This window comes from Peromyscus californicus, unplaced genomic scaffold (assembly GCF_007827085.1).
Source record: "Peromyscus californicus insignis strain IS unplaced genomic scaffold, ASM782708v3 Scaffold_12__1_contigs__length_115047231, whole genome shotgun sequence".
Lineage (NCBI taxonomy): Eukaryota > Metazoa > Chordata > Mammalia > Rodentia > Cricetidae > Peromyscus > Peromyscus californicus.
The window spans coordinates 53,675,509-53,703,096 of record NW_026294413.1 but is presented as its reverse complement, the minus strand read 5'-3'; the positions used below and the strand labels follow the sequence as shown (position 1 = coordinate 53,703,096).

Sequence of the window (27,588 nt, the reverse complement as noted above, 5' to 3'; positions counted from 1 at the left end):
AATTTATAATTCCTGAAAGTCAAATTAGCTGATTCAAGAATTTTATTTTCAGCCGGGCGGTGGTGGCACACGCCTTTAATCCCAGCACTCGGGAGGCAGAGCCAGGCAGATCTCTGTGAGTTCGAGGCCAGCCTGGGCTACCAAGTGAGTTCCAGGAGAGGCGCAAAGCTACACAGAGAAACCCTGTCTCGAAAAACCAAAAAAAAAAAAAAATAATAATTTTATTTTCATGAAAATTTAATGTCTATTGTAGGATAAGACTTCTCTAAAATAAAGGAGAACTAATCACAACCACAGGGTCACATTTATACAAGTTTTAACTATTGCCAATAATACAACAGGATGGAACAAACTTTTATATGTAATTAAAAGAAAAGAAGGTCTCATAGTCTAATCTGACCTTAATTCACCTCCTAAGTGCTGGGATTACAGGCATGCATCATCCATGGACAGCAATAAAACAAAATTTTAAAAGAATTCTAGGAAGAGTTTTGAGAGTCAGCATTATTTATAAGAAACCACAACCCGCCTAGCCACTGAGCATATATTTTCTTAATTTTTCTTTGCACTCACTAAAAACTCCCCTCCGTCTGTGTCTTTTCTCTCTCTGTCCCTCCCGTCCCCACAGAGATCCACTTGCCTCTGCCTCCTGTGGCAGGATTAAAGATGTGTGCAGTGCCGAGCCAACTGAATTTTCTAGCCTAGCTGAAGAATCCTGAGGGTAAGGTAAAATTCTGTCATCCTTCTAAGAGCAGCTTGATAATTAAAAAAAAGAAAAGAGGCCGGGCGGTGGTGGCGCACGCCTTTAATCCCAGCACTCGGGAGGCAGAGCCAGGCGGATCTCTGTGAGTTCGAGGCCAGTCTGGGCTACCAAGTGAGTTCCAGGAGAGGCGCAAAGCTACACAGAGAAACCCTGTCTCGAAAAACCAAAAAAAAAAAAAAAAGAAAAGAAACCAAACTACACCGCCCTTGACTTTATGGATACGCCACAGTCTAGCCAGGCCAATCTGCTACTCTAAATAATGCTGCAACCAACAGTATTTGTTCTTTAAAAATCTGTTGTAACGGTACTGTTCTCATTAAGGAATTACAGGAGTTTCGGGAACTTGTCAGTAAGCCATCAAAAAACAGTTCATGAAACAAGAGACTACTCTGCCTGAGAAATCTGGATCCAGAACTATGAGATGGGATCAATACATCCAGATTTCTTACTTTCTAAGTATATAACAGTAAAAAGATGGTATGTAAAAAATTATGTTAGCCAGGCATGGGAACACATGCCTAGAATCTCAGGAGGATGAGGCAGGAGGCTCACTGAGAGTTTGAAGCCAGCAGGGACTACGTAGCAAATTCAAGGCAAGCCTGGGCAGCCTAACAAGTTCTTGTCTTAAAAACACCTCTCCCAGCTGAGCAGTGGTGGCGCACGTCTTTAATTCCATTACTTGGGAGGCAGAGGCAGGCAGATCTCTGTTAGTTCGAGGCCAGCCTGGTCTACATAGCGAGTTCCAGGACAGCCAGGGCTACATAGAGAAACCCTGTCTCAAAAACAAAACAAAACAAATTTAAATCTCCCAGTATAAATAAGAATGAATGTGATGAAGGCCTGGTGACACAGGCCTGTAATCCCAGCTAGCTAGGAGATACAAGGCCAACCTGGGGAACTTAGACTCTATCTCAAAGTAAAAAGTAAAAATAAGACTGTTAACACATACACACACACACACACACACACACACAAATATTGATATGAGACAAGAAAAGCTTCTGCCCACACTCCTTAAAAACATTAACAAGCCTGCAGCTGCACACTCTGCAACTGATGCCACTTAGCATTAATTATATGGTTCTGATTCTAAAAGCCACAGTGGCCCATAGGCGAAATCAGCTTATCAGTGAGCACCCATGCAACACACTATGTTTTTCCTTATACAGGAATAACATCATATTTGTACTTTAATGTGTATGCTTGCTCCAAGACTTATCTGCATCTTGCATGCAGCATTAGAAATGAAGTGGGAGACACTCTACAGGAGACGAAGTGACTGGGCTGAAGTATAGCGAGAAGCACACTGAAAGCAAACAGAAACAGGAGGTAAGCAGCTCTGGGCAAAATAAGACGCTCAAAGCATTTCCTGAACCTATTGTTCTATCTTCTAAAAATAGTGGAACCAATTATGGAACCAATTATGCTGATCACAAAAGAAATCTACTTTACTCTCCAGCACCAAAACCCACAAAAGAACAAAGGAAAACTTTGCTTAAAGGGGGAGAATAGGTGGGAGGATTACAGTAAATGTTCCTTAAAAATCAAACCAAGCAAGAAGCCTGCGCCTAAGTCCAATGAACTGCTGTGCATAGCCTGGCAATGCAGAGGACCCGAGTCAAAACCAAAACCACCACACCCACTTCACTCAGAACAGGACATCCACAGGCAATTTTCTTGCCACTTACTCAATTCTAAGTACAAGTAGCTGACTTCCATCAAGCATATTCCAGGGCCTTTATCAGCTGTTTTATACGTATTATTTCATTTTCGAGGCAAAAACAGTGATGTTTTAGAGAAACTGAAAAGTACTTTCCAACCTTAAAAGTAGATGAAGGTGACAAAGAGTAGAAAGTTTTTTCAGACATTGGCACAGTCATTCTTTGATTTCTTTTACATCATGTGTGCACATGAACATACATACATAATGTCACAAATGTGGAGGTCAGAGGACAACTTTCAAGGAATCAATTCTCTGCTTCCTGGGGATTGAACTCAGCCCATTAGGCTCAGGAACAAGTGCTCAGCCATCTCACTGGCCCTGCAGTCATTCTTAATCAATTGCATACATCTGAGTTACTAGGAGTGCTTCAAAAACCTATTTGTGAGCCAGTGAAATGGCTCAGTGGGACACAGCACTTGTTGCTGAGCCCAAACCAGAATTCAATCCTCAGAACTCACATGGTAGAAGGAAGAGTCGACTCAAGGGCCTCCACATAAGCCAGGGCATGCTCATTCCCATGCACATACACAAAATAAAAAAACAAACGTTAAAAAAATATTTATCTATAGTGCTGAGGGTTGAACTCGGGGCCTTTCACATGCACTGAAGTATACCCGCAGCCTTCAAACACAAAAACAAAAAACAACAAAAGTCTGTTAAGAGCCAGGAGTGGTGGCATATATCTACTCAAGAGACTAAAGGACCTAGGAAAGTTTGAGGACAGCCTATATATAGTGAGTTTGAGGTCAGCAAGGCCTACATAGCAAGATCACATCTTTAAGAAAACAAAACAAATAAAAAGCCCTTCCAATACTTGGTCCCCAACTGAGTAGTTTTTAAATTAGCAGCTTGGAAAAAAATTACTAAGTAGTACATGATGGCAAAAAAAAAAAATAATAATTCAAATAGTACTAGAGAGGACATTAAAGTAAGCCCTTCTGACCCAGCACCCCAGAAGTACACACTGCCGCCGGTTCCCTCTGCACACAGCGGCCGTGGCCAGCAGACCATTTCTCTCGGCTAACAGCATATTTGAGCATCTCTCCAGACAGCACATGCAGATCCCTTAATATTTAAATAGCGGCCAAGCATCACTTTAAAAATACTTTGGGGGCCAGAAAGATGACTCAGCAGATAAAGTACTTGCTGTGTAAGCCTGAGGACCCGAGTTTAATCCTGGGAACCCACATAAAGGTAGAAGGAAAGACTGGATCCACAAAAATAATCTTCTAACAGCCACACCCACACCCCGTCTCCAATACTAACATATTGTATTTAATCGGCCCTTTATTGACAATTCTTTTCTGATTATAATTAACACTGACATGAACATCCTTAAGAAGCAAATATCTTACTGGTTTTCATCCATCAATCTGTGTTGGGCAAACTGCAACATGACTCACACTGGCTTCCACTTGGTATAATCATCCACTTTTTCTGAGTCCATGGAAACTCTGCCTATGATGAGCCTCTCCCTGTTACACAGCAAAGGGAAGATTCTCCCGGATGGACATGGCCCAAGCACATGAACGTTTAAAGAGCAGAGGCTTCCTCTAGCTAGCTGACTATAGAAGTCAGAGACTCATTCAAACTGGGCCAGAAGAAAACCAATGCCTACACTAGGAACTCCCTATGGGACCTGTATGTCAAAAACCTGAAAGTAGTCTTTAAAAACCAAGAGTGACCCCCAAGTTAGGAGCTAGCTGGAAAAGAAAAACTTAAACCCACAGTTTCAAGGACTCCAAACAACTACTGACCTCAGAGGAAGACTCTCACAGTCCTCACAATACCGTGATCTCAGCTGAGCAAAACTTACCAGGATCCAGACTTCTGACCCTGCTAAATGTGACATGATTCATATGTGAGCTCACTGAACTCCTGACAGTGCTTTAGCATCAGTATACAGTCTGCATGATAAATTCTGACAAGTCAAAATACTGAGCAAAGGGAATGCATACCTGCAATCTTCACAAATATTGCAAAATTGCTGTCTAAATACTTGACACCAATTCAAATACCTACCAAGAGTAAATCTAATTTGAAAACTTTCCTGGTCATTATGTGATGGTGTGTTTATTTCAGTAAGCTTCTGAGGCTGTTATGATCTGAAGATCCTTTATTTGCAACAGACTTTAGTGTCTAAGGAAATTTTTTTGTGTTCTTGTTTTTTGAGAGCGGGTCTCGTGTAGCCCAAACTGACCTTGAATTCACCATGTAGCCAAGGCTGGCCTTGAATTCCTAATCCTGTTTCCACCTCTCAAGTGCTGGGATTACAGGCATGACCACTAAATCTGGCTCACTATTTCTTTTCATAACTGGCCTGCCTCTCCTTGCAGGCTCTACTGGGAAGAAGGTTGCCATTAACCACCCCCATGTCCAACACAAGATGCTACTGGCAAGAAGACCCAATATGAACACATGGAGACCAATCTATCAATCAGTAAAGTGATGTGTGGGTACTGAATAAAGGAACTCATTCTCTGATAACAGTGTAGGGCTACCTAGTTTTTCTTCTCTGTTTCTTTTAAACAGGGTCTCACTCTATAGTCCGAGCTGGCTTCAAGCCTGTGGTGGTCCTTCTGCTTCAGCCTCCCAAGTACTGAGTTACGGGCGAGAGCCACCAAGCCTGGCTTCATCTTTTTATTTTGAAAGTATGATCTTAACTGAGCATGGCAGCACATGAGATACCTAAACATTCTCCAGAGATGTATACTTACATTCCTGTTTGAAGGTGAAGTACTCTGTAAGATGCCTGCATTCATGATTTCCTCGAAGCAGAAACAATGTTTTAGGATGGTTAATCTTTAAACTCCATAAATACAGCACACACTAGGAGACACAATTAAAGGATAAATGTTCTTCATGACCATGACAATACATAAAGACAATTTGACTACATCAAAATGATGTGCTATATGGTCTATCTCACTGTAAGCCCCCAGCTGAAAATGTACTCTTCTAGCTTTCACATGTTACCCTTAAATTTGGTAGAATAGCCTTCACGAAAATCTCTCCTAAGTATCTGAACACTGTGAACTCTGGGCAAAGTCACCGACATACATACTACAGTCCTAAAATCTGCATCACTGTTTTACGATGGAAAACACTAGGACCAAGAACAAGGCAAGATTCTTAACTGTCTGTCAGTGTTCAATGTTACAATAGAGGTGTTAGCCAATATAATTAGACAAATGAAATGAAGTAAAGGCTTCAGAATGGGTAAAGAGAAAATTTAAAGTATCATTATGTGTACATAATGTATACATAATGACATAATTGTATAACTGAAAAGAAAACAGAAAAATCAATACTAAAAGGAGCTTAAATAATAGAAGAATTTAGCAAAATAGGATATAAAATTGAATACATAAATGAACAAGCTTTTATATAAAAATTTGAAATAGGGTACCATGGTATAAAAATTTCATTTAAAGCCGGGCGGTGGTGGTGCATGCCTTGGCGCACACCTTTAATCCCAGCACTCAGGAGGCAGAGGCAGAGGGAGGCGGATCTCTGTGAGTTCAAGGTCAGCCTGGTCTACAGAGCAAGTTCTAGGATGGCCAGAGCCACACAGAGAAACCCTGTCTCGAAAAACTAAAAAAAAACTAAAAAAAAATTACATATAGAACAGCAACAAAAAGCTAGGGATATAGCTCAGTTGGTAGAGTGTCCACTTAGCATGCACAAGGTTCTGAGTTTGAATCCCAGCACCCATAAATAAAACATAATGTCCCAAACCCATAATACTAATACTTCAGAGGCTGAAGCAGAAAAATCTGTAAGGAACCAATAGTTCAAGGTCAACCTCGGCTACACAGTAAACAGAAGCAGCTTAGGCTATGTGACACACTGTCTCAAAACGACAACAACAAAAACCCCACAATGTCCTTAGTAGACACGGTAGCACAGGTCTGTCATCCCTGTACTCCAGCAAAGGATCATGAATTCAAGGCTAGGTTAGACTACATAAGGAGTTCTAGACCAGCCTGGTCACATAATAAAACTTAAGCTCATTAAAAATAATATAAAAAACTTGTGTGCCACAATATTTACCAGTATTTTATCACAGTCCAGAAACGGATCCACATTCACACGAATATCTGTATACAATAAAAGTGGCATCACAAATCACCAGGTGAAAGCTGTGTATGGTAGCTCATGCCTGGAGTCCCAGCACTGAGTGGGCTAAAGCAGGGGGACTGCCTTGAACTGGAGGCTAGCCAGTATATATAGCCAGTATATCAGCCAAGTATAAAATCTTGCCTCATAAAAACAAAAAATAAGACCATTGAAGTAATGATGAGCCTTTAAATAAACAGGTCTGGGGTCAGATGCCATTTCAAACAATGAAGTTAGCTCTAACGTCACATGGCACCCGACAGGTGACAAAGAACAGGTGATCTACGCACTGAAAAGAAGTCCTAGAAGGAGGCGTGGCTGTAGGAAAGAAATTGAATGACGAGATCCACAGGCAAGAAGACACAAACATGTTTCACTGTGTGAAAAGGAAGGGACACTGGGGCTTGAGGACGGCTCAGCAGTAAAAGCACTCAGTGCTCTTCCAGAGGACCTGGGCTCAGTTCCCAGCACCCACATGCTGATTCACAACCATCTAGAACTCCAGTTCCAGGGGATCTGGTGCCCTCTTCTGACTTCTAGGGTACCAGCCACATTCATGGTGCACACATATACATGCTGGTCAACACTAATATACATAAAATAAATAGATATAAAGAAAAGAAAAGAAATTGCATGGTAAAGACAATGCAGCAAAACCTGACAAAACTACATTATTTACTTAACTCTTGACCCATTTTTAAGTCACGCATTTCCACCAATATGAAAATATGTGAACATGCTACAACACTGTCACAGCAAAATATTGGCAATCACCTACATGAACATTTGTGCTCTCTCTCTCTCTCTCTCTCTCTCTCTCTCTCTCTCTCTCTCTCACACACACACACACACACACACACACACACACACACACACACACACACACACACACACACACACACATATACAGGCTAAGCAATACCATGACACTATAAAAAAGGAGAAGGACTGTTTTGTCTGTTACTGGTATCTCTTATCCATGTTACAGACTGATTATAAATTCCAAAATCTGAAACTTTGTGTCAACATGATACTCCAAAAGATTTGACTTTGGAGTATTTCAGATTTTACTTTTGGATGAGGGATGCTCCACTGGTGAAGTCTATGCAAATCAAATGCTTTAGTACCTGAAAACCTCTGCAAAAAGAAACAAGCATTTCAGACACAAGGACTCAAACTATACTATGATTCCTAACTGGGGTCTCTCTACCTGCCCTAGGCTCCAGCAGTCAGTTTACTATAAAACAGTCAGCGTAATTGTTCTGAGACACAAATATGTGCTACTCCTCTTAGAGTCCCCCAACCCATAAAAACACAATAGCAACTAAAATAATAACCCAGCAGCTTCATAACACATTTGGAATGAACGTTAACTCCCTGGCTAGGTTTGCAAGGTCTGCCGACACCTAACCTCTGTCTGTCCCTCTGCTACACCTCCTAATCCCCTTACTCATGGTTGTGCTCACTACCCTAGCCTTGTTACTACCTGGGCCGTTCCTGCCATTGAGCTTTCCCAGTGGCTATGCCCTCTGCGTAGACTGGACTCTCCACTTACCTGTGCTTGCTCTTGAAGGTCATTCCAGTTTCTAACCAAAGGTGCTGTCTCTGAAAGTCCTGCCCTGACTGATCCATCTACTAGTTCTTCCCATCTCCCTTTACCCTTTTACTCTGATTTCAGCTTCATGGATGGTAAACAAATAATATGCTCCTGCCCCTCAACAGAAAATCAAGAACTTTTAAGAATTTGATTTAAGGAAAAGTCAGACATGCTATTAGAGATATATCAAAGTGAGAGGACCGGTGGGTAAAAGAGCTTGCTGTGTAAGTCTGGTGACCTGAGTTCAATCCCAAGAACTTGCATGAAGGTAAAAGGACATAACCTCTACAAGATGGTCCTCTGTCCTCTACATGCACACTGTGGCATGCACACCCACCCACCTCACCCCCATACAGTAATAGTTTTTTTTTTTAATTAAAGGTATATTCACTAAGACACTAAGTTCAGCAATGTACAGAACCAAGTGGAAAATAAGCCTGTACCACTTTCAGTACAGTGATGCAAAATCCAATCAACTGGGCCTGAGAGAGAACTCAGTGGGTCAAGGAATCTGCTGCCTAACCCAACAACCTGAGCTCAATTCTTGGGACTCACGGAGTGGAGAGAACCGACTCCTACAAGTTGTCCTTTGACCTCTATAGGCATGCATGCAAGCACACACACACCAGGACATAGCTACAAAGCCATGTAGCATTCTCACAAAGGGTGTGGGGGGACAGATGTTTGGTGATGGTCTCAGCACTGTCACAGAGAAAGCAAGCCCCCTCCTGCTACTCATCATTCTGTCATTCACAAAAGATCTGCTTTTCACCCTTAGTCCCACTTCACAGTCCTCACAGTCATGAAATGGCTGCCTCAGGACACACGTCCACATTTGAAATGACAGGGTGGAATAGATGTCCAAAAGCTTTACCCTGCACCCACAGCACAGAGAAGGCAGACACAGAGGAAACAGGAGTTCACAAGCCACCTTGGCTTCACAGTGAATTCAAGGCCAGTCTGGGCTTTCAGAGATTCTGCAAACAAAGTTAAAGAAACCTCCAAGTTTTAACTTTTCTAGAGCCTTTTCATATAGAAAGGTGTCCGGAAGACAGACACGCAAACAGAAGCAAGAACGGTGCTAGAGAGCTGTCGACAGGAGAGTGAGCAGAAGGGGCCGATGCTTGTCCTTAGGCTGACCAAAGGGTCGGGAACTGGATCTGCCTTAATGATTCAGACCAATCAGAGTCGTCCCTGGCTTGGGATAAAAGCCTTCCTTCCTGAGTCTGAAATTCCCCTTGCAATCCTAGTCCTACTTTCTGGAACAAAACAGGGCTTTTGTTACTAAGGAAAGAGGAGGAAAAGGTGCTAAGCAACCGTCTATAAGCCTATTTACCCAACACTAAAGGAATGGTAAAAATAAATTATGGCATTTATGCCACTAATTATAAGCCTTTGTAGAAAAATTAGTGACAAAAATGCTTTTAATATGATGTTGAGTGGAAAAGATTACAAAAGGAATACCCGTGGTAGTCCTAATTTTCTTTTTAAAAATGCATACAAGGGGCTGGAAAGACGGCTCAGCAGTTAAGAGCACTTGCTTATCTGGCAGAGGACCCAGATTCAGTTCCAGCCTCCCCACAGTGGCTTAAAGCCACCTGTAACTCCAGTCCCTGGGGTCTGACTTCCTCTTCTGACTTCTGTGGGCATTTGCACACATATAATATACAGACATACATGCAGGTAAAACACTCATACTCATAAAATAAATAAATTAAATAAATAGGACTTAGAATATTAAAAAATACATATAAAAGATTGCAACAACCAACAAAAAGTTGAGGGCAAGGGAATAGCTCAGCAGTACAGTAGCTAAGTGTGGTGTGGGAGGGACTGGTTTCCTCTCCAGCTCCCGAAGAAAATGAGAAAGAAAATGACAACGGCTGGAGAGATGCTCAGCAGGTCAGAGTGCGAGCTGCTCTTCAGAGAACCTGAGTTCACTATCCAGCTCCCTCATCATGCAGCTCCACAGTGCCTGTAACTCTAGCTCCAAGGGAATCTGAAACCCTCTTCTGCCCCACAGGCACTTGTACACAAGTGGCATGTCTCCCCACCCCACCCCTCTCTCTCACACACAAATTAAAAATGTTTAAATAAAATTAAAAAATTAAAACATTTTAATTATGTGTACGTGCATCAGGGTATGGTATGTGCATGTAAGGTGTTGAAATTCTTGGAGTTGTTGTTACAGGCAGTTGAGGACCATCTGATACGGGTGCTCGGAACAGAACTCTGGTCCTCTGCAAGAACAGTACAAGCTCTTAACCACTAAGCCATTTTTTCAGCCCCCAAAGTAAAAATTTTAAAGATAATGTCCAAAAACTAAAAACCACATAGTGGTTTATGCTTATACTCCCTCTTAGCACTTGGGAGGTGGAGACAGGAACATCAGGAGTTCAAGGTTAGCCTTAGCTACATAACAAGTTTGGGGCTTTGGCTATATGAGATGCTATCTCAAAAAAACTGGGAGCGGGTGGTGGCTGGAGAGATGACTCAGCAGTTAAGAGCATTTATTGCTCTTGTAGAGGACCCGAGTGCAGTTTCCAGGACCCACATATGGAGGTTCACATTCTCCTACAACTCCAGTTCCAGGCATCTCATGCTGTCTTCTGACCTTCTTGGGCACCAGGCATGTACTTAAATACATTCAGGGAACATTTATACACATAAAATAAAAGTAAATAATATCTTAAAAAGAAAAAGAATTAAATCACCACTGTACCTAAAACTTTCAATTCATTTATGTTTTAAGTTATTAAAAAAAATTTCAGTTAAAAAAATCATCAAATATCAAAGTCAAATACAAACTACAATTTATTAATATTCATTCACTTAACAAACTGGGTGCCTATTATATATCAAGAGACTAGGCTAGCTCTTTAAGATTTATCTTTATTATTTTTAATTACGTGTGTATGTGCATGCCTTTGTGTAAGAATATGCACATGAGGGCAGGTGCCCAAAGAGGAGTTACTTGGATCCCTTGGAGCTGGAGTTACAGGCAGTTGTGAACTGCCTGATATGTGTGTTGAGAACCAAACTAGGGTCCTTGGCAAGAACAGTACATATGGGACTGGAGAGATGGCTCAGCGGTTAAGAGCACTGGCTGCTCTTCCAGAGGACCCAGGTTCAATTCCCAGCACCCACACTGCAGCTCACAAGTGTCTGTAACTTCAGTTCTGGGGATCTGACACCTTCACACCAATGCACATAAAATAAGTTAAATAAATATTAAAAAAAATAACAGTACATGCTTTAACCCACTAAACCATCTTACTAGCTTCCCAGGTAAGGTTTAAATATGAAAATTATTACTGCTAATTACAGGAACACTTCTATTATACAGAAAGATTTATTCAACAAGGAAACCTTTGGCAAACTCCTGCAGAGAATATGAATCTTATTCTTTCTGCGTGAAGATGGGGCTGTAACTCAGAAACTCATGTATGCTAGAAAAGTGTTCTACTGCTGAGTGACATCCTCCACCTGAAATTTAGTCTTATTTTATCTTTACAGCCTGTTAGAAAGTTGGTACTCAGGAAATTATTGATAAAGGAGGGGAAAAACATGTAACACAATTTCCTGAAAATGGTATATAGGTACAAAGCTCACTGTGGATTTTAAAATGTAATTGAGTAATTGTATCAATGAATTGAAACTATTTAAAAACCAGGAACTAGAGCCAGAGGAGAGCAATGTTCTAGCTATGGTGAGGCTGAAGCATAAATTCAAGACCAACCGAGCCTACACAGCAAGTTCCAGGACAGTCAAGGCTACAAAGAGAAACCATGTCTCTAAAGAAAGGAAGAAAAGAGCAGCTTAGGGAACATAAAGACACCTGCCTCCAAGATGAAACAAAGCCCAAGTGCTGAGTGGGAGAATTTAGGCTGGGTTTAATCCCCAGGACCAAAATATAAATAAAATTATAACTTTAAAAGTCTATTTTTAAATTATATAAGTGATAGTAATAAATAATTAAACGATATTTTGTCACACTTAAGATTTTATTTTTAATTATGCATCTATCTGTGTCTGTGTGCACATGAGATCAGGTGCCCATGGAGGCCAGAAATGTCTCATCTTTTCCAGAGCAAGAGTTAAAATGGTTGTGAGCCACAAGAAGATGTGGATACTGGGAACTGAACCCGGGTCCTTTGCAAAAGCAGTCTGTGTTCTTAACAGCTGAGCTATTTCTCCAGCCCCAATATTTATGTTTAATAAGCTGCTCCAGGGGATAGGGATGTAGCACAGTTGGTGGAGCATTTCCCTAGCATGCACAAAGTCCAGGGTTCCATCTTCAGCACTACATAAATATCAAGGAAGCATGACAAGGAGGATCAGAAGTTCAAAGTCATCCTCAGCTATATAGCAAGTTTGAGGCCAATCTAAGTCACATGCAACACTGCCTACATAAAAACAAAAACAGCAACAACAATACATTTCATTAAGTAAAACAATGATAAATTATTGAAAACATTCTGTATTCTTCTCTTCTGCCTCTTAAATCATCTCGTGCTAACAAACCCATAAAGAAATAAACCCAGTGTGCCTTTTAAACACCCACCCTTTTGGCCACTCCCTACTGAGATGATGTGCTGACCATGGGGAAAGCTTTCAATGACAAAGTCTAGAAGCATGACCTCCACTCACCCAGTACCTAGAGGACATCCATGAGTGCCACTGAGCAGCAGGACAAGGCACAGCAGTAAGGTGGACTTAGTGTCTAAATCTACAGCGTCAACCCTTGTCCTTCTCAATCTGACACTAAAGGAATTAGAGGCAGTAGCAGATAAAACTGAACTTTTCAGACTTAGAATGTCTACTCCCACCCTCTTTTGCAGACCTGAGAACTAAACTCAGGGCCTTGTGCATGCTAGGCAAGCACCATGTCACTAAATTGCATCCCTAGCTCCCTACACTGCCATTTAACTGAAGAGTAAAATAGAAATATTTTATTGTTCATTCTTCCTGGGACTTCAGAACTGACTCTTCTTTGAACACTGGGTAAGACAGATGAGTCACATTTAAGAAAAACCTTTCTCTACCAGGAGCAAACTAGTACAGTGAACTCTCGTGCTGTGAAGAGCACACAGCCTAAAGTCACTAGAACACTATAGAATTTGCCATCTCGTGGTTTTTCTGGGGCATATTACAAAATTGATGATGATGACTTCTTCAAAAAGGATCCCTTCCTTGTGGATGTAAACACAGGATACTAATGAAACATGAATGTGCTGTAACTGCATGGCACTTAAGCATGAATTAGGTCCCAAAGTAAGTTTATGCTTACACACAAAAGCATATATTTGTGTTTTTTTTTTTTTTTTTTTTTTTTTTTGGTTTTTCGAGACAGGGTTTCTCTGTGTAGCTTTGCGCCTCTCCTGGAACTCACTTGGTAGCCCAGGCTGGCCTCGAACTCACAGAGATCCGCCTGGCTCTGCCTCCCGAGTGCTGGGATTAAAGGCGTGCGCCACCACTGCCCGGCTTGTTTTTAATTCTACTCGTATTTCCATCATCTATTTCCTAAAATATATAAAGGAATTGTCAGTTTTTATTAGCTCCGCTTCATGTTTTGCCTTCTGGTGAATGTTACTGTCTGCCACGTGCAACAGGACCAGAATTCCCGCCTGTAATGAGCTCCCCGATGCCAAGTTCTCACAGGAAGTTCACCTAAGAGTTGGCTGCAGTCTTCTAGTTAAGATTAGCTAACCAGACACTGTTTAGAGTGAAAAGCTATGTCTGTCCCTTCTATATCGCCCAGACAGCATCTTCAACAAGGAAAACTTAGCAAATACTTATTTTCAAAACTAGCTTAATACAGCCTTCCATATGATAGGTTTTCTATAGGTTTAAAAAAAGATTGTTTTTAAAATAAAATAAGACATTTCTCTATTAGTAAAAGTCAAACGTAACAAGTGGACAAATTCTGCCAGTGTTCAGATCTTAATCTCATCTGTGAAGGAATGGAGAGCAGATCTTAGTAGAAGGTGACACGATAGGTCAGCAGAGCCAGGTTAATTTTACCTCTATACTGAAATAGCCTCTGTCCACATAGTCACCCAGAAAGAGGTAGCGAGTATTACTAGGTGATCCCCCAACTTCAAACAACTTCATCAGGTCAAAGAATTGTCCATGAATATCACCACACACTAGGGAAGAAAGACATGAGGTGAAAATTATGAATTAGAAGGAAAAGGACATTAGAGCAACAGGGTCCAAGTTTAACTTTTAATTCAATCACTTTGTCTTTTGATTGGACTTCTGTATAATTAGTCACTCAATCAGTACTAAATACCCAACCTAGAGATATTACAGTTAATAGTGTACTTAATTTTTAAGTGTGTGTGTGTGTATGTGTGTATCTGTCTGTCTGTGCATGGGTATGTATATGAGTGCAGGTGTCCACAAAAGCCAAAGGTGTGGGATTCTCCCTATAGCTGGAGTTACAATGGTTGTGAACCACACGCCAGACACTCAGAAGGAAAATCTGGTCCTCTGCAAGAGTAGTATGTGATCTTAACCACCAAGCTTGAGCCCCTTATGTTGTTTTTTAAGGAACAAAAGTCATTCTAGCCAACCTTGAGATTGCTTCAAAATTCCTAGAAATATTTATCACACTCATTTTTGTGGTCATTTCTCAAAATTAGTGCAAATCTAAGGGCCACCGTGCAAATGCATTTCATACCTGTGATTGGAGCATCCACTTCTATCATAGTCTTCTCTTGCCTCAGGATGGCAGCCCCATCATTGATTATCTTTAAGGCTACCTCCTCTTCCACCCGGCCTTCTTTTATCAAATGGTTTTTCAAAACATCTGATTTAGGTTTCCCATTCTCAAATACTTCCTTCAAAGTTAGCCGTTGGGTTGGAGGAAAGGGGACAGCTAAAAAGACAAAAAATAATGTAAAAATTTTAAAGGCACATATAACAATCACAAACATACTTTTAAAAATAAACTAGGCCAGGTGGCAGTGGTGCACGCCTTTAATCCCAGCACTCGGGAGGCAGAGCCAGGTGGATCTCTGTGAGTTCGAGGCCAGCCTGGTCTATAGAGCGAGATTCAGGACAGGCACCAAAACTACACAGAAAAACCCTGTCTTGAAAAACCAAGATAGATAGATAGATAGATAGATAGATAGATAGATAGATAGATAGATGAACCCAATAACTTCATAGTATTAAAATAATGTAAAAAACATTCTAAGACACTGTGTATCAGAATTGGTAATTCTAATTTTAAAACAGTCACAGTTCAAGTCATATCCCAAGTCTGTACATTTATGTCATACATGCATGCAATGCACACACGCACGCATGCATGCATAAAGAGAGAATATAAATGAATGGCTGCAACAAATATGTGTTTTAATAAAGTAGATGACTGAAGATGTAGCTGAGTTGGTGGAGTACTTCCCTTGAATGGACAAAGCCCTGGGTTCAATCCCCAGTATCACATAAAACAGGCCTGGTGGCTCCCATTTGCAATCCCATTACCTGGAATGTAGAGGCAATTGGAACAGAAGTTCGAGGTCATCCTCAGATATAAAGAGAGTTCAAAGCCAAACTAGGCAATATAGGACCTTATAGCCATTTAGTGCCCACTTTCAATGTTTGACCTAACATAACTTTGAACTATCAGGTAAAACCTTTGGGCTGCATTAATTTAGCAGGCTGCTAGCTTCCACCAACCCCAAAGCTAAGACTTTCATTCAGATAACATCTAAGACCTATAACTCTGTTGTAACCTGCTACCTTGATGCCTTGATTTTTGACTGTTTTCTTTTGCAACTATAAAAATCCACATAAGCTCTTCCACATGAAGACATTATTCAGAGTGTAAAGGTTAATCTTGTCAATTTGACGAGACTTAAAATCACAAAGAAGACAGACCTCGCATTGTATCTGTGAAGGTGCTTGTAGAGAAGGCAGTGGCACGCTCCAACAGGAAACCCAGGATAAAGTGGCCCAAGGGGCCGGGCGGTGGTGGCGCACGCCTTTAATCCCAGCACTCGGGAGGCAGAGCCAGGCGGATCTCTGTGAGTTCGAGGCCAGCCTGGGCTACCAAGTGAGTTCCAGGAAAGGCGCAAAGCTACACAGAGAAACCCTGTCTCGAAAAACCAAAAAAAAAAAAAAAAAGTGGCCCAAGGGAAAGGCAGTCTGCACCTGCCTTGCCCACCGTCATGTCTTCCTGAGCAGAGCATCTATTGCTACTGTGGCCACCAGAGTCTAGTGTCCTCAGCTTCCCAGCACTGTCTCTTCCATGGATACTGCTAAGGCATCTAGCTTCATGGACTGAGCAGCTACTGAGTTCCCAGATGACCACCACTGGCCCCTATTACATAAGTCAACCTAACAGATCTCCTTTTATAATATATATGCCTATTTTATTGGCTTTGTTCTTCTATAAAATCCTGACTATATGAAAATTGGTACTGAGAAGTGGGGCTATTACTATGACTACTTGGCCATGGGGTTCTTAGACCTCAGAAGTGGTTTGCAAGAGGAATTTAGAAGAGTTTGGAGCCATAAGCTACAGAGACCCTAGAGTGCTGTATGCTGAGCTTTAATATGGAACATGGAAAACCAGAATATTGATAAAAATGTAGCCAGTAATATCTCAACTCTTGAGTTCTCAAAGAGAAACAAGGACTTGACTAAGAACTGGCACAGGGCTAGAGGTCATTCACAATACATTCTGAAGGGGAAAAAAATCTGGGTGCTTTCATCCTGTGTCCTGAAAACTTTGAGTGAGGATGAATTAAAAGGTAATATACTGGGGCTAGATAGATGTCTCAGCAGTTAAGAACACCTGCTGCTTCTTGCAGAGGACCTGGGTTCAATTCCCAGCATCCACATGGTAGATTACAACCATCTATAACTCCAGGAAGGATCTGATGCCTTCATCTGACCACCAAGGGCACCAGGCATGCATGTGAACATATAAACATGAAGGTGAAATGCCTATACACACAAGATAATAGGAAATAAATAGATTTTTTTTAAAAGGCAATATACTAAGAATTTTCTAGTAGAGGATATTCCAAGACAGTTTAACATCTAGGCTATGGCATGGTTACTGCTTACTATTCTTAGATCTACAGTGAGAGCAGAAACATAAAAAAATGCACTGTCTGCTGAGGAAGGAGCATGGGCATGTTTAAAGTTGCAGACAAGGCAGTGCACACAATGCAGCTGTAATTACTGTAAGAGATTAGCATCACGAAAGAGGAACCTTATTTACAGTTTGCACTGGGACAACAGGAAAGATACTCAACAGCCCAGCTTATAAAAATAGAAAATCTTTTGAAAGAAGAGGCTGAACTAGGACAGCAGCTGAAGGGGTTCCCTGCTAAAAACAACCACCTAGAGAAGTGTTTCCCAGTTCAGCCACAAAGGGCACCGAGTCTTTGACAGCTGCAGCAGGAGGAGGAGGCCAAACCGAGGCCAGAGCCGCTGCAGAACACAGGAGCACTGTCCATCCACGGGGAGTGAGGAGATGGTGGAGGCTTACACCCAAGGTCAGAAAGCTCCCATCCCTGGCCTCTCTCTCTCTCTCTGCTCCCCGACTGGGCACGAGGGGACCAGCTGCCAGCACCTCTGCCACAGCTCCTGCTGCCACATCTTCCCTGCTGTGGCACACTACATCCTCCAACCGGGAGCCAAAATAAATCCTTCCTTCTCAATGAGAAAATAATACAGAAGCAATCTGGATCTTTATTCCTGGGCCATGATCACTCACTCATATTTGGCTCAGAATCAACTATCTCTTATTTCCTTTGAGGTGAGAAATGGGTTTTATATTAACAGTGGGCTAATGCAGAAAATAATAACAATAATAATAATAATGTAAAGGGGCTCTATTTAAATGAAAAATGAAATGCAAAATTTTTATAGGAGTTTAGGACAAAGGCCCTGACTTGAAGGTTTACAACAAAGTAGGTCTGGCCACCTGTCCAAAAATGTCAACTTGAGACAGATTAGCGGTGAAAGGCAGGAAAGAGCTCCATTCCGTGGGGCCACATTAGGAAGGGGCTTATAGAAATAAGGAGGGGGACCCAGTATAGCTGAGTCTTTGCACAGGCAATCTTGGTCAGGGTGGTCTGCTTGGTCATTATCTTGGTCTATCCTACAAGGTTCCGCTGGCTACAAGGAGGTCTTTACTGCTTGAGGAGGGCAATAGAGTTCTCACTGAGAGATCATTCTTACATAAGAGAGCAGCCTCAGTTCCCTTCATGGGGTAACTGCTCCCACTTAGTGGGGTAATGTCATAACAGGTGATCTGCCTATAAAATTCTGGAATTTAAAAAAAAAAGTATCTTGAACGCTTGTGTCTTCAGTCTTGTATTTTATAGAGAGGTTAGGTAAAATTAAGGCTAATGAATTTTATATTAGTAGCTTTTAGATATACACTCCTTAAGTAATTAGTATGTCTATGTGCAGAGCTGAGCAGGAATCTGACCTGAAGTTTAAGAAAACAAGAGACATACCAAATGAAGTCAGAGATGCCAACACTGTGTTCTGGCTTTAGTTACCAACTGTGCACCTACAAGTGAAGGGTTGGTGCTTTTTAGCAAAGCCATTCTTTTAAGTCCCTATATGATCATAAAAGCTGTTAAGAGTCAAGAAACTCAACACTGACCCAAAAGGCTTGGTGGAGCATGTGTGGGGCCCTGGGGTTTGAGTTTCAACATAAAGCTAAAAAGAGCCAGAGTTGGGCTGGAGAGTTGGCTTAGTGGTTAAGAGCACTGGTTGCTCTTCCAGAGGTCCTGAGTTCAATTCCCAGCTACCACATGGTGGCTCAGAACCGTCTATAATGAGATCTGGTGTACTCTTTGGGCATGCAGACATACATGGAGGCAGAACACTGTATACATAATAAATAAATCTTAAAAAAAAAAAAAAAAAGAACCAGAGTCAGGGTTGGAGAAAATAGGTTCAGGGAGTACTTAGATTGAATGCAGCAGAGAGGGGCTGGCATTTCTAACACTGTGTGCTCTGGACAACCTGCAGTTCTTTTAGTTGTTCAAAATCAAACTGGTCTAAAGAGGAAGGTCTTATGAAATCTGAAGCCATGATTTTCAAAGTTATATAATTAGGGCGATCTCCTGAAGAAGTTTCCACTAAGAACATACACACATTACATGCAGACAGCTCTGAGCTGAAGCACGGCTGTATGGATAAACTTGTTAGTTAAACGCATTCCAGCTATCATATATCAGGTCACCTTGCACCCTCCTCTTTTCACTTGTTTGTTGTGGATTTTGGCAGTGCTGGGGATCAATCTAAGGCCTTGCTCCTGCTAGCTACATTCCCCAGACCTACATTTGTTGTTGTTGTTGTTGTTCTTAATCATACCCGCCCCCCCCAGACAGGATTTCTCTGTGTTGTTTTGGTGCCTGTCCTGGATCTCGCCCTGTAGACCAGGCTGGCCTCGAATTCACAGAGATCCGCCTGGTTCTGCCTCCCGAGTGCTGGGATAAAAGGTGTTAAAGGCGTGCGCCACCACCGCCCGGCGTTCTTAATCATCTTTATTAACATGTATATACACTTTGAAATTGGTTTTAACAAAACTGACTACAAAGGAATTAAAGTTTCCTTCCTTTTGAAAATAGATATTTTTCTTTATGAAAAGTGTGTATCATAATTTATCTAAACATTTTCTTACCATTGGGTAGACTATTTAAATTTTTTTACTTATTGTTACAGATTTATATTGCTATGAACATCCTTGGTTTGTTGTTGCTTTTGAAACAGCACCTCTCTCTGTAGTCCAGACCAGCCTTGATGTCTAGACAATCCTGTCTGAGTGTCCCAAGAGCTTGAGATCTGAGCCTGGCCCACCACACCCTGCTAACTTCCTTGCATATTTCTTTCCCAAAATCTTTGTTACCCTTTGATGGATATCTAGAAGCCAAATATATCAATTATCTAACGCAACCTAATAAAATGTTCCCCAACACAGTGACTTAAAACAACAACCCCTTATTGTCTCTCGTAGACTATGGACTGTGAATTCAGGAAACAGCAGGACTGCCTGTCTCTCAGCAGGGCATTAGTTGGCCCAAGGCTAGAATCACCTGCATGCTGCTCGCTCACTCATCCACTATGCTTGTCAGCTGAAGCTCAGTTCAGGGTTTTGATGAGAATACCTGCATGTGGCCTTTCACCTGACTGAGTTCCAAGGACAAGCATCCAGAAAGAGCATGCCAGAAGGAAGCTGCGTCCGTCACACCATAGCCTCATATGCCACAACACATCATTCCCAACTCAGACTGTTCCAGCATTCTCAAACCCACCCAGGTTCAGGGGAAGAAAAGTAGATTCCACCTACAGATGGACAGTGGGACAATTCTATGAAAGCCTGAGGTCAGGGCCAGTGCTAAGACTGTTTCCTGGAAGTAAAAGGACTGGGGCTGTGGTTCAGTGGTAGATGAAGCCCTGGGTTCAATCCCCAGTACTGCCTACCCCTACTCCCAAAGGAGAAAAAACTACAGGCCCTTGGCTAATACAGGCCCTTGGCCAATCCTTGAAGTAAAAATTTTCTTTTCATAGCCTTTCAATAATTATGAATACTTACTTTTGGGTTTGGTTGTGTTTGTTTGTTTGGTATTTATTGTTTTTTTTTAAGTTGGGGGTGTGGTGGTATTGTGTTCCTCTAACAATTCTTGCTACAAGGGGGTCTCATGATATCATAGCCTTGGATAGCCTGAAACTCAATACACAGGCCAGGCTGGCTTCAACCCTGCTTTGATTCTCTTGTCTGCCTGCACAGTGCAGGGATTACCGGCATGCCCAGTTTACAGCTTACACCGTTCTGCTACAAGTGGTGGACCAGACTGATGCACAGTCCTGAAGCATGCTAAGTATGAAGTATGAGCTCTACCATGAGGTGCACCCCAACCCCACACATACACAAGAAACTAACACTGGCTGCCTTCTTTAAATTAAAACCACAACTTGTACTACATGATGACTCATAGAACAGATAAAGTAAGAACACCAAACCAAAATGTGCATCACAGATTATCAAGACCCAAGTAGAGCCTTCAGATCCATGTCCCAAGATAAGAAAGAATAAGTCAAAGGCAGCTGCAGCCACTAGACTCATCCTGACACTGGAGCTTTGCAACTTCCAGCAACTCTCTAGTTTACACTTTCACTAGTTCTTGCCCAGACTGCAAGCTTCGACCTAAAACCTGACAGTTGCTTCTACTGCAGCAGCAGTATGTGAGGAGTGCCTGTCCTGTCACCTGAGGAGTGCCTGCCCCCGACAGCCTCCCTTTCTCAGAGAATCAGTCTCCTCTGGATCTCTCTGTTTGTTGACATGTGAAATAAACCTAACCCCCCTCGCCTTTTCTAAGAGTTTGATAGAAAAACAACAGGGCAGTCGGACTGTCAACCTCTTGTCTAGTTTGCTCTCTTCCCTGTGGTTCACGAGTCTAGACTGTCGTAGGCCCCACAGCTTCCTTTATTGTTGGCACTGTCAAGACCTTTGGCCCTGCCCGTCACCAAATACAGAATAGTTATTCAGATACTTGTAAAGGTAACCGATGCAAATCAAATTTTCAAAGATTCCTGGTGATAGCTGGCTCAGCAGGTAAAGGTGCTTGATGGACAAGCCTGGTGAGCTGAGAGCTATCTCAGGAACACTCAAGCCTGGTGAGCTGAGAGCTATCTCAGGAACACTCAAGCCTGGTGAGCTGAGAGCTATCTCAGGAACACTCAAGCCTGGTGAGCTGAGAGCTATCTCAGGAACACTCAAGCCTGGTGAGCTGAGAGCTATCTCAGGAACACTCAAGCCTGGTGAGCTGAGAGCTATCTCAGGAACACTCAAGCCTGGTGAGCTGAGAGCTATCTCAGGAACACTCAAGCCTGGTGAGCTGAGAGCTATCTCAGGAACACACTTAACAGTGGAAGAAGAGCACTGCCTGCACAAAGTTTGGACCTCCACACACATCATGCACACACACATATAAATAATATTATTTTTTTTACTAGTTTTTTAATTGCTTGGCTATCAAAAGAAGCTGTCCCTAAACAAAACAAGCAGATGAATAAATGAAAAGGAAGCTCCAACTGATTATGGGGTATATGGAAGATTATTTCAAACTAAATACGAGTTCTTGTCTGAGTCTCTGTCTGGGACACCCCATGTGTCATCTCCAGAACCTTAAATGGTGCTGTGCTGTCTCTGTCACCCAGACAACAGAACGAGTCGTTATACAGGAAATGGGCCACCGCTTGAGGTCACAATCTAAATCATGAAAGGCTTGATCATTTACAACCTATCAAGAAAGGGTACAGCTCTCAATGGTAAATGCCTGGTTTGACTAAAGAATAATCAGAAGTAGAGACAGAGAAAGAAAATAGAAGCCACAGACGGCATGAAATGCTCAGGACAGAGAACCTGAACTAAAGTAAACCCCACTGTGTATCACAGGCCACCCGAGCTCAAGCCCTCCTCTGCAGCCTCAGACCCTTAGACCTCTCCACCTTCCTGACGCTGAGACTCTTTAATACGGTCCCTCATGTGTGGTGACCCCAATCATAAAATTATTTTTGTTGTTACTTCACAACTATAGTTTTGCTACTGTTATGAATCATAATGCAAATATCTGATATGCAGATATCTGCTATGTGACCCCTGTGAAAGGGCTGTGACCCACAGGTTGAAAACCACTGTCCTAGACACTCAAGACCCTACTCTACAAACTGATCTGCAACTTCGAGGGAGCTCATGCAGACTAAAGGCAAATCCACTCAAATTAGATTGTAATCACCCCCTGACCAGACTGCTAACTTTACTTCAACTCCTTTAAACCTTTTACAGACTTTCTGACTTCTCTTTTCAGGGGATGACATTACTTTCCACAATAAGCTAAATAAATAAAGGTGGTTTTTCACCCCTGGTGTTCTACAGTGGTGGGCTTTACACTTTAAGGAAGCCACTGATAAGACGGATAAGAAGAATTTTTACAAAATACCTTTTAAAATTATTTAACAATATAGTTATTAATAAATCAAAAATAAATGACTTTAGACTTGTATTTCATTCCATTATAAGTGAATCAATCAACAGCAATCCTAGTAATATTCAATCTAGTTGGAATTCACCTAATATTCAATCTAGTTGGAATCTGAGTATTGCTGGATGTCGGAAGATAAGAAATTCACTGTTTCTGTAAGACTAGAAAATTATCAAGTAGTTCGAGGTGGTAATGAGTTTGAGATTTTGAACTTATTGAAAGCAAACCACAGGTCTAGTGAGACAGTTCAGTACCTTCCAAGCACAAGGTCTCAAGCCCAGTACTTAGAACCCACACAGAAAAGGTTGGCACACATCATCCCAGTACAGGGGGGCAGTCAGGTGGACCCCTGGGGCATACTACCCAGCAGCACAGCCTGCTTGGTGAGCTCAAGGCCACTGAGGGAGTCTGTCTCAGGAAGGAAAACCAAGGCTTCGTGTGGCGGTGCCTTGATTTCAAGTGTTGGCATTAAAGCTGTGTGCCACTACTGTCCGGCTGTTTCTCTCCTAGACTGAGTCAATCTCATTCCAGGGCGGCTTGAAACTCACAGAGATCCAGACAGATCTCTGCCTTGCAAGTACTAGGGTTAAAGGTGTGTGCCACCACTGCCTGGCCTCTATGTTTAATCTAGTAGCTTGTTCTGTTCTCTGCTGTCAGGCAAATTTTATTAGGGTACACAATATATCACTGTGTGTGTGTGTGTGTGTGTGTGTGTGTGTGTGTGTGTGTGTGTGTTAACAGTCCTATTTTTACTTTTTACTTTGAGATAGAGTCTAAGTTCCCCAGGTTGTCCTTGTATCAGAGCATTATGCCATGGGCAGGAATGAAAAATAACCTGAGAGATCAGTCAGGTCTAAGTGTAAACAACAACTATATAGGCAGAAAAGGACAAATAGTTCAGATGCAAGATGTGAAGTAACAGGGAAGTGGTGGTATGTTATAAACCTGAGTCCAATCCAATTCTTACAGACACTAAAAATAAGTCCAGGACTTCAACTATTATTAAATTATTTTCAACATTACTTTGCACCTGAGTTACACTAAAAAACTGTAAGAAACTTGTAGCTCTAGTTTAAAAGAGAGCCAAGATAAAACTAATAAACCATTGCATTTACCTTTCTGGTGTCAATTTCAGTATGTGAAACAGGACATAAACTCACTGAACACTTCGCTGTAATAATGGGGCATTTTATTCTTCTGTCATTTACTTCCAGATGAAGATTGCTGACCTCCTTAATTTTATTTAACAGCAACAGACTTGATCAGGCATGGAAGCTCACCCTTGTAAGCCCAGCACTGGGGAGTGGGCGTGGTAAGGATCAGTTCAAGAGCCTCAGCTACTTAGCTACTTTCAGGCTGCCCTGAGTTACGTGAGACTCTTTCTCAAAACAAACTAGCAAAAACACAGCAAGCTTAGAGAAATAAACCCACTGGCCACGACTAACATCATCTTCCTTACTAATGAGAGCTAGGAAAGATGTGTGTGTGGGTCACACTCCATTTCTTTTTTTTTTTTTTTTTTTTTTTTTTTGGTTTTTCGAGACAGGGTTTCTCTGTGTAGCTTTGCGCCTCTCCTGGAACTCACTTGGTAGCCCAGGCTGGCCTCAAACTCACAGAGATCCGCCTGGCTCTGCCTCCCGAGTGCTGGGATTAAAGGCGTGCGCCACCACCGCCCGGCTTTCCATTTCTTTATGAAGCTTCGACATCACACTTTCATCTCCTACAATTCAAGTCCAGTCATCCAGTATCATCCTTTGAGTACACATTACTAACACAAACACTCAATACCTAATAAATCTATGTTTCTATTTCCAGCCTAGAATTCTGGGTAATAATGATATTTGTAAAAGTGAAGTTCTGGGGGCTGGAGAGATGGCTCAGAGGTTAAGAACACTGGCTGTTCTTCCAGAGGTCCTGAGTTCAATTCTCAGCACCCACATGGTGGCTCACAACCATCTATAATGAGATCTGGCTCCCTCTTCTGGCCTGCAGGGACACATGCAGGCAGAACACTGTATACATAATAAATAAATAAATCTTTTTTTAAAAAAAGTGAAGTTCTGGAATCTTTGGTAGACAATGAGCTAGAAGGATTTTCAAAGTAAAATCTAAAATGACAAGGGAAAAAAAACACTAGGGGAATATTACATTATTGTTAAATAATTACATATTTATCTACTACTATCTCACTGTGTGGTGGCATGTGGCATATGTAAGATTAACACAGGAGTCTCCCATGAAGAACCTTATATTCTAGTTAAGTAGGATAAAACAATTCACATAAAACAAGATAGAAAAGACCATATACGGCTGGGCAGTGGAGGCGCACGCCTTTAATCCTAGCACGTGGGAGGCAGAGGCAGGAGGATCTCTGTGGTCTCAGGTCAGCCTGGTCTACACAGCAAGTTCTAGGACAGCCAGTGCTACCCAAAGAAACCCTGTCTCGAAAAACCAAAAAAAAAAAAAAAAAGGAAAATACCATGTATGATAGCACATGCCTATAATCTTGGCACTTGGGAAGCAGAGGCAAGAGGCAGAGGCAGGAGGATCACCTCAAGTTTGAAGCCAACCTGGCCTATGTAGCAAGTTCAAAGCCAACTACCTACCGAAGAGTCTACCTGAAAACAAACAAAACAAAAGAAGATATAACCACAAACGTGACGTTCACAAGAGCAGAAGACCACACACTGGGCCTCTCAGCACAGTGGCTAATGCCACCGCTTGTCAGCCAGGACAGACTGTAAGCACGGGAAATTATATAGTAAGGAAAGAACTAATGATGGCGGCAGGAACTTGAGCTTTAGGGAGCACCAGATTCATTTATGATAGTAAGAGAAGATCTGTTTAGCTGTCCTTCAACTCTTACACAAAAATAAAAAATAAGATATACTAAAGGGGAGAAAAGAAAAAATTCCAGACACATATGTAATACATTGTATATATGGAGACTTTAAATTTTTTTAGATTTATATTATTTTTCATGTATGGTGAATGTTTTGCCTGCAGGTATGCATATGTACTATGGGTGTCCCTGGTGCCTACATAGGTCAGAAGAGGGAGTTGGATCCTCTGAAACTGAAATTATGAATGGCCATAAGTCACCATGTGGGTGCTGGGAATCAAACTTGGATCCTCTGTATAAAGTGGTACAGCAAATAATATAAATACCACATGCCAACTGTGGAAATATAAAATATTCAACTTTTCCATACCCATTTCAAAGTTTTAATTTAAATATTAATTTATTTATTTTTGATTTTTTTTTTACTTTTTTTTTTTTTTTTTTTTTTTTTTTTTTGGTTTTTCGAGACAGGGTTTCTCTGTGTAGCTTTGCGCCTTTCCTGGGACTCACTTGGTAGCCCAGGCTGGCCTCGAACTCACAGAGATCCGCCTGGCTCTGCCTCCCGAGTACTGGGATTAAAGGCGTGCGCCACCACCGCCCGGCTATTTTTGATTTTTTGAGACAGAGTTTCTCTATGTAGTCCTGGTTTAATTTCATTTTTAATTATGTATATGTGGGGGGTGTGTATGAGTGCACCAGACATCCTGGAAGTGGAGTTATAGGCGGTTGTAAACTGCCTAATATAAGTGCTGGGAATTGAGCTGGGTCCTCAGGAGGAGCAGCCAGTGCTTTTAACCACTGAGCCACCTCTCCAGTCCCCATTTCAATGAATTAAAAAGAAACAAACAAACAAACCAGAATGCATCTTTGACTACTCTTCCTTTGTCCCTACAGGTTAAATAGTACCTTAAAGTGGTATATTCTTCTCATGTGTATATAACTTTTCTAATGTGTATTTTAATTTTTTACACAAACATCTTTTTATCTAAATCGTACTATACTGTGCATCCTTTTGCAACTTACACTTTTAGACTAACCAGGGCTTTCAAGACTTCTCTGGAATGGGGCCAAGGCACCCTTGTTTCTCATCATGGCTTTTACTAACTCCACAGGAAACCTAGCTTTTAACCACCTGTCGGTTTCTGTTATATTACTTTACAGCACTTCCAATTCAGAAGCAAAATCTTAATCAAACCAGACTTACAAATGACTCAAACTATAAAACTGAATTTTTGGTGGGAAAAGTTACTGGTGTTGCTGTAAAGGAGAAATATTATAAGAAGTTTTATGTTGCTGGTACTGTTGAATAGCATTTTATTATTTTACATATGTAAATGCTAGGCAAATCGTCAGCCACTGAGCTAGGCTCCCAGCCCACTGATCCGAGTCTTGATTGTGGTGGTCTGTAGGCAAGATCACAGAAGTAAGCAAGGCATATAGTGCATAGACACACACATAAACACACACATATGCACACATGCACACACACACACACACACACACACACACACACACACA

General features: G+C 41.7%; 1 protein-coding gene across 4 annotated transcripts in view; it reads right to left on the bottom strand.

Moving 5' to 3' along the window:
- Ppp3cc (protein phosphatase 3 catalytic subunit gamma) overlaps positions 1-27,588 on the bottom strand; it is a 73,858-nt gene that overhangs the window by 35,357 nt on the left and 10,913 nt on the right. For all 4 annotated transcript variants that reach the window (XM_052732828.1, XM_052732830.1, XM_052732829.1 and 1 more), the window contains 3 exons: positions 14,888-15,085; positions 14,227-14,351; positions 5,204-5,315 (listed from right to left, as the gene is read on the bottom strand). In XM_052732828.1, the coding sequence (XP_052588788.1) occupies positions 5,204-5,315; positions 14,227-14,351; positions 14,888-15,085 (435 nt within the window). The remainder of the gene's footprint in view (positions 1-5,203; positions 5,316-14,226; positions 14,352-14,887; positions 15,086-27,588) is intronic.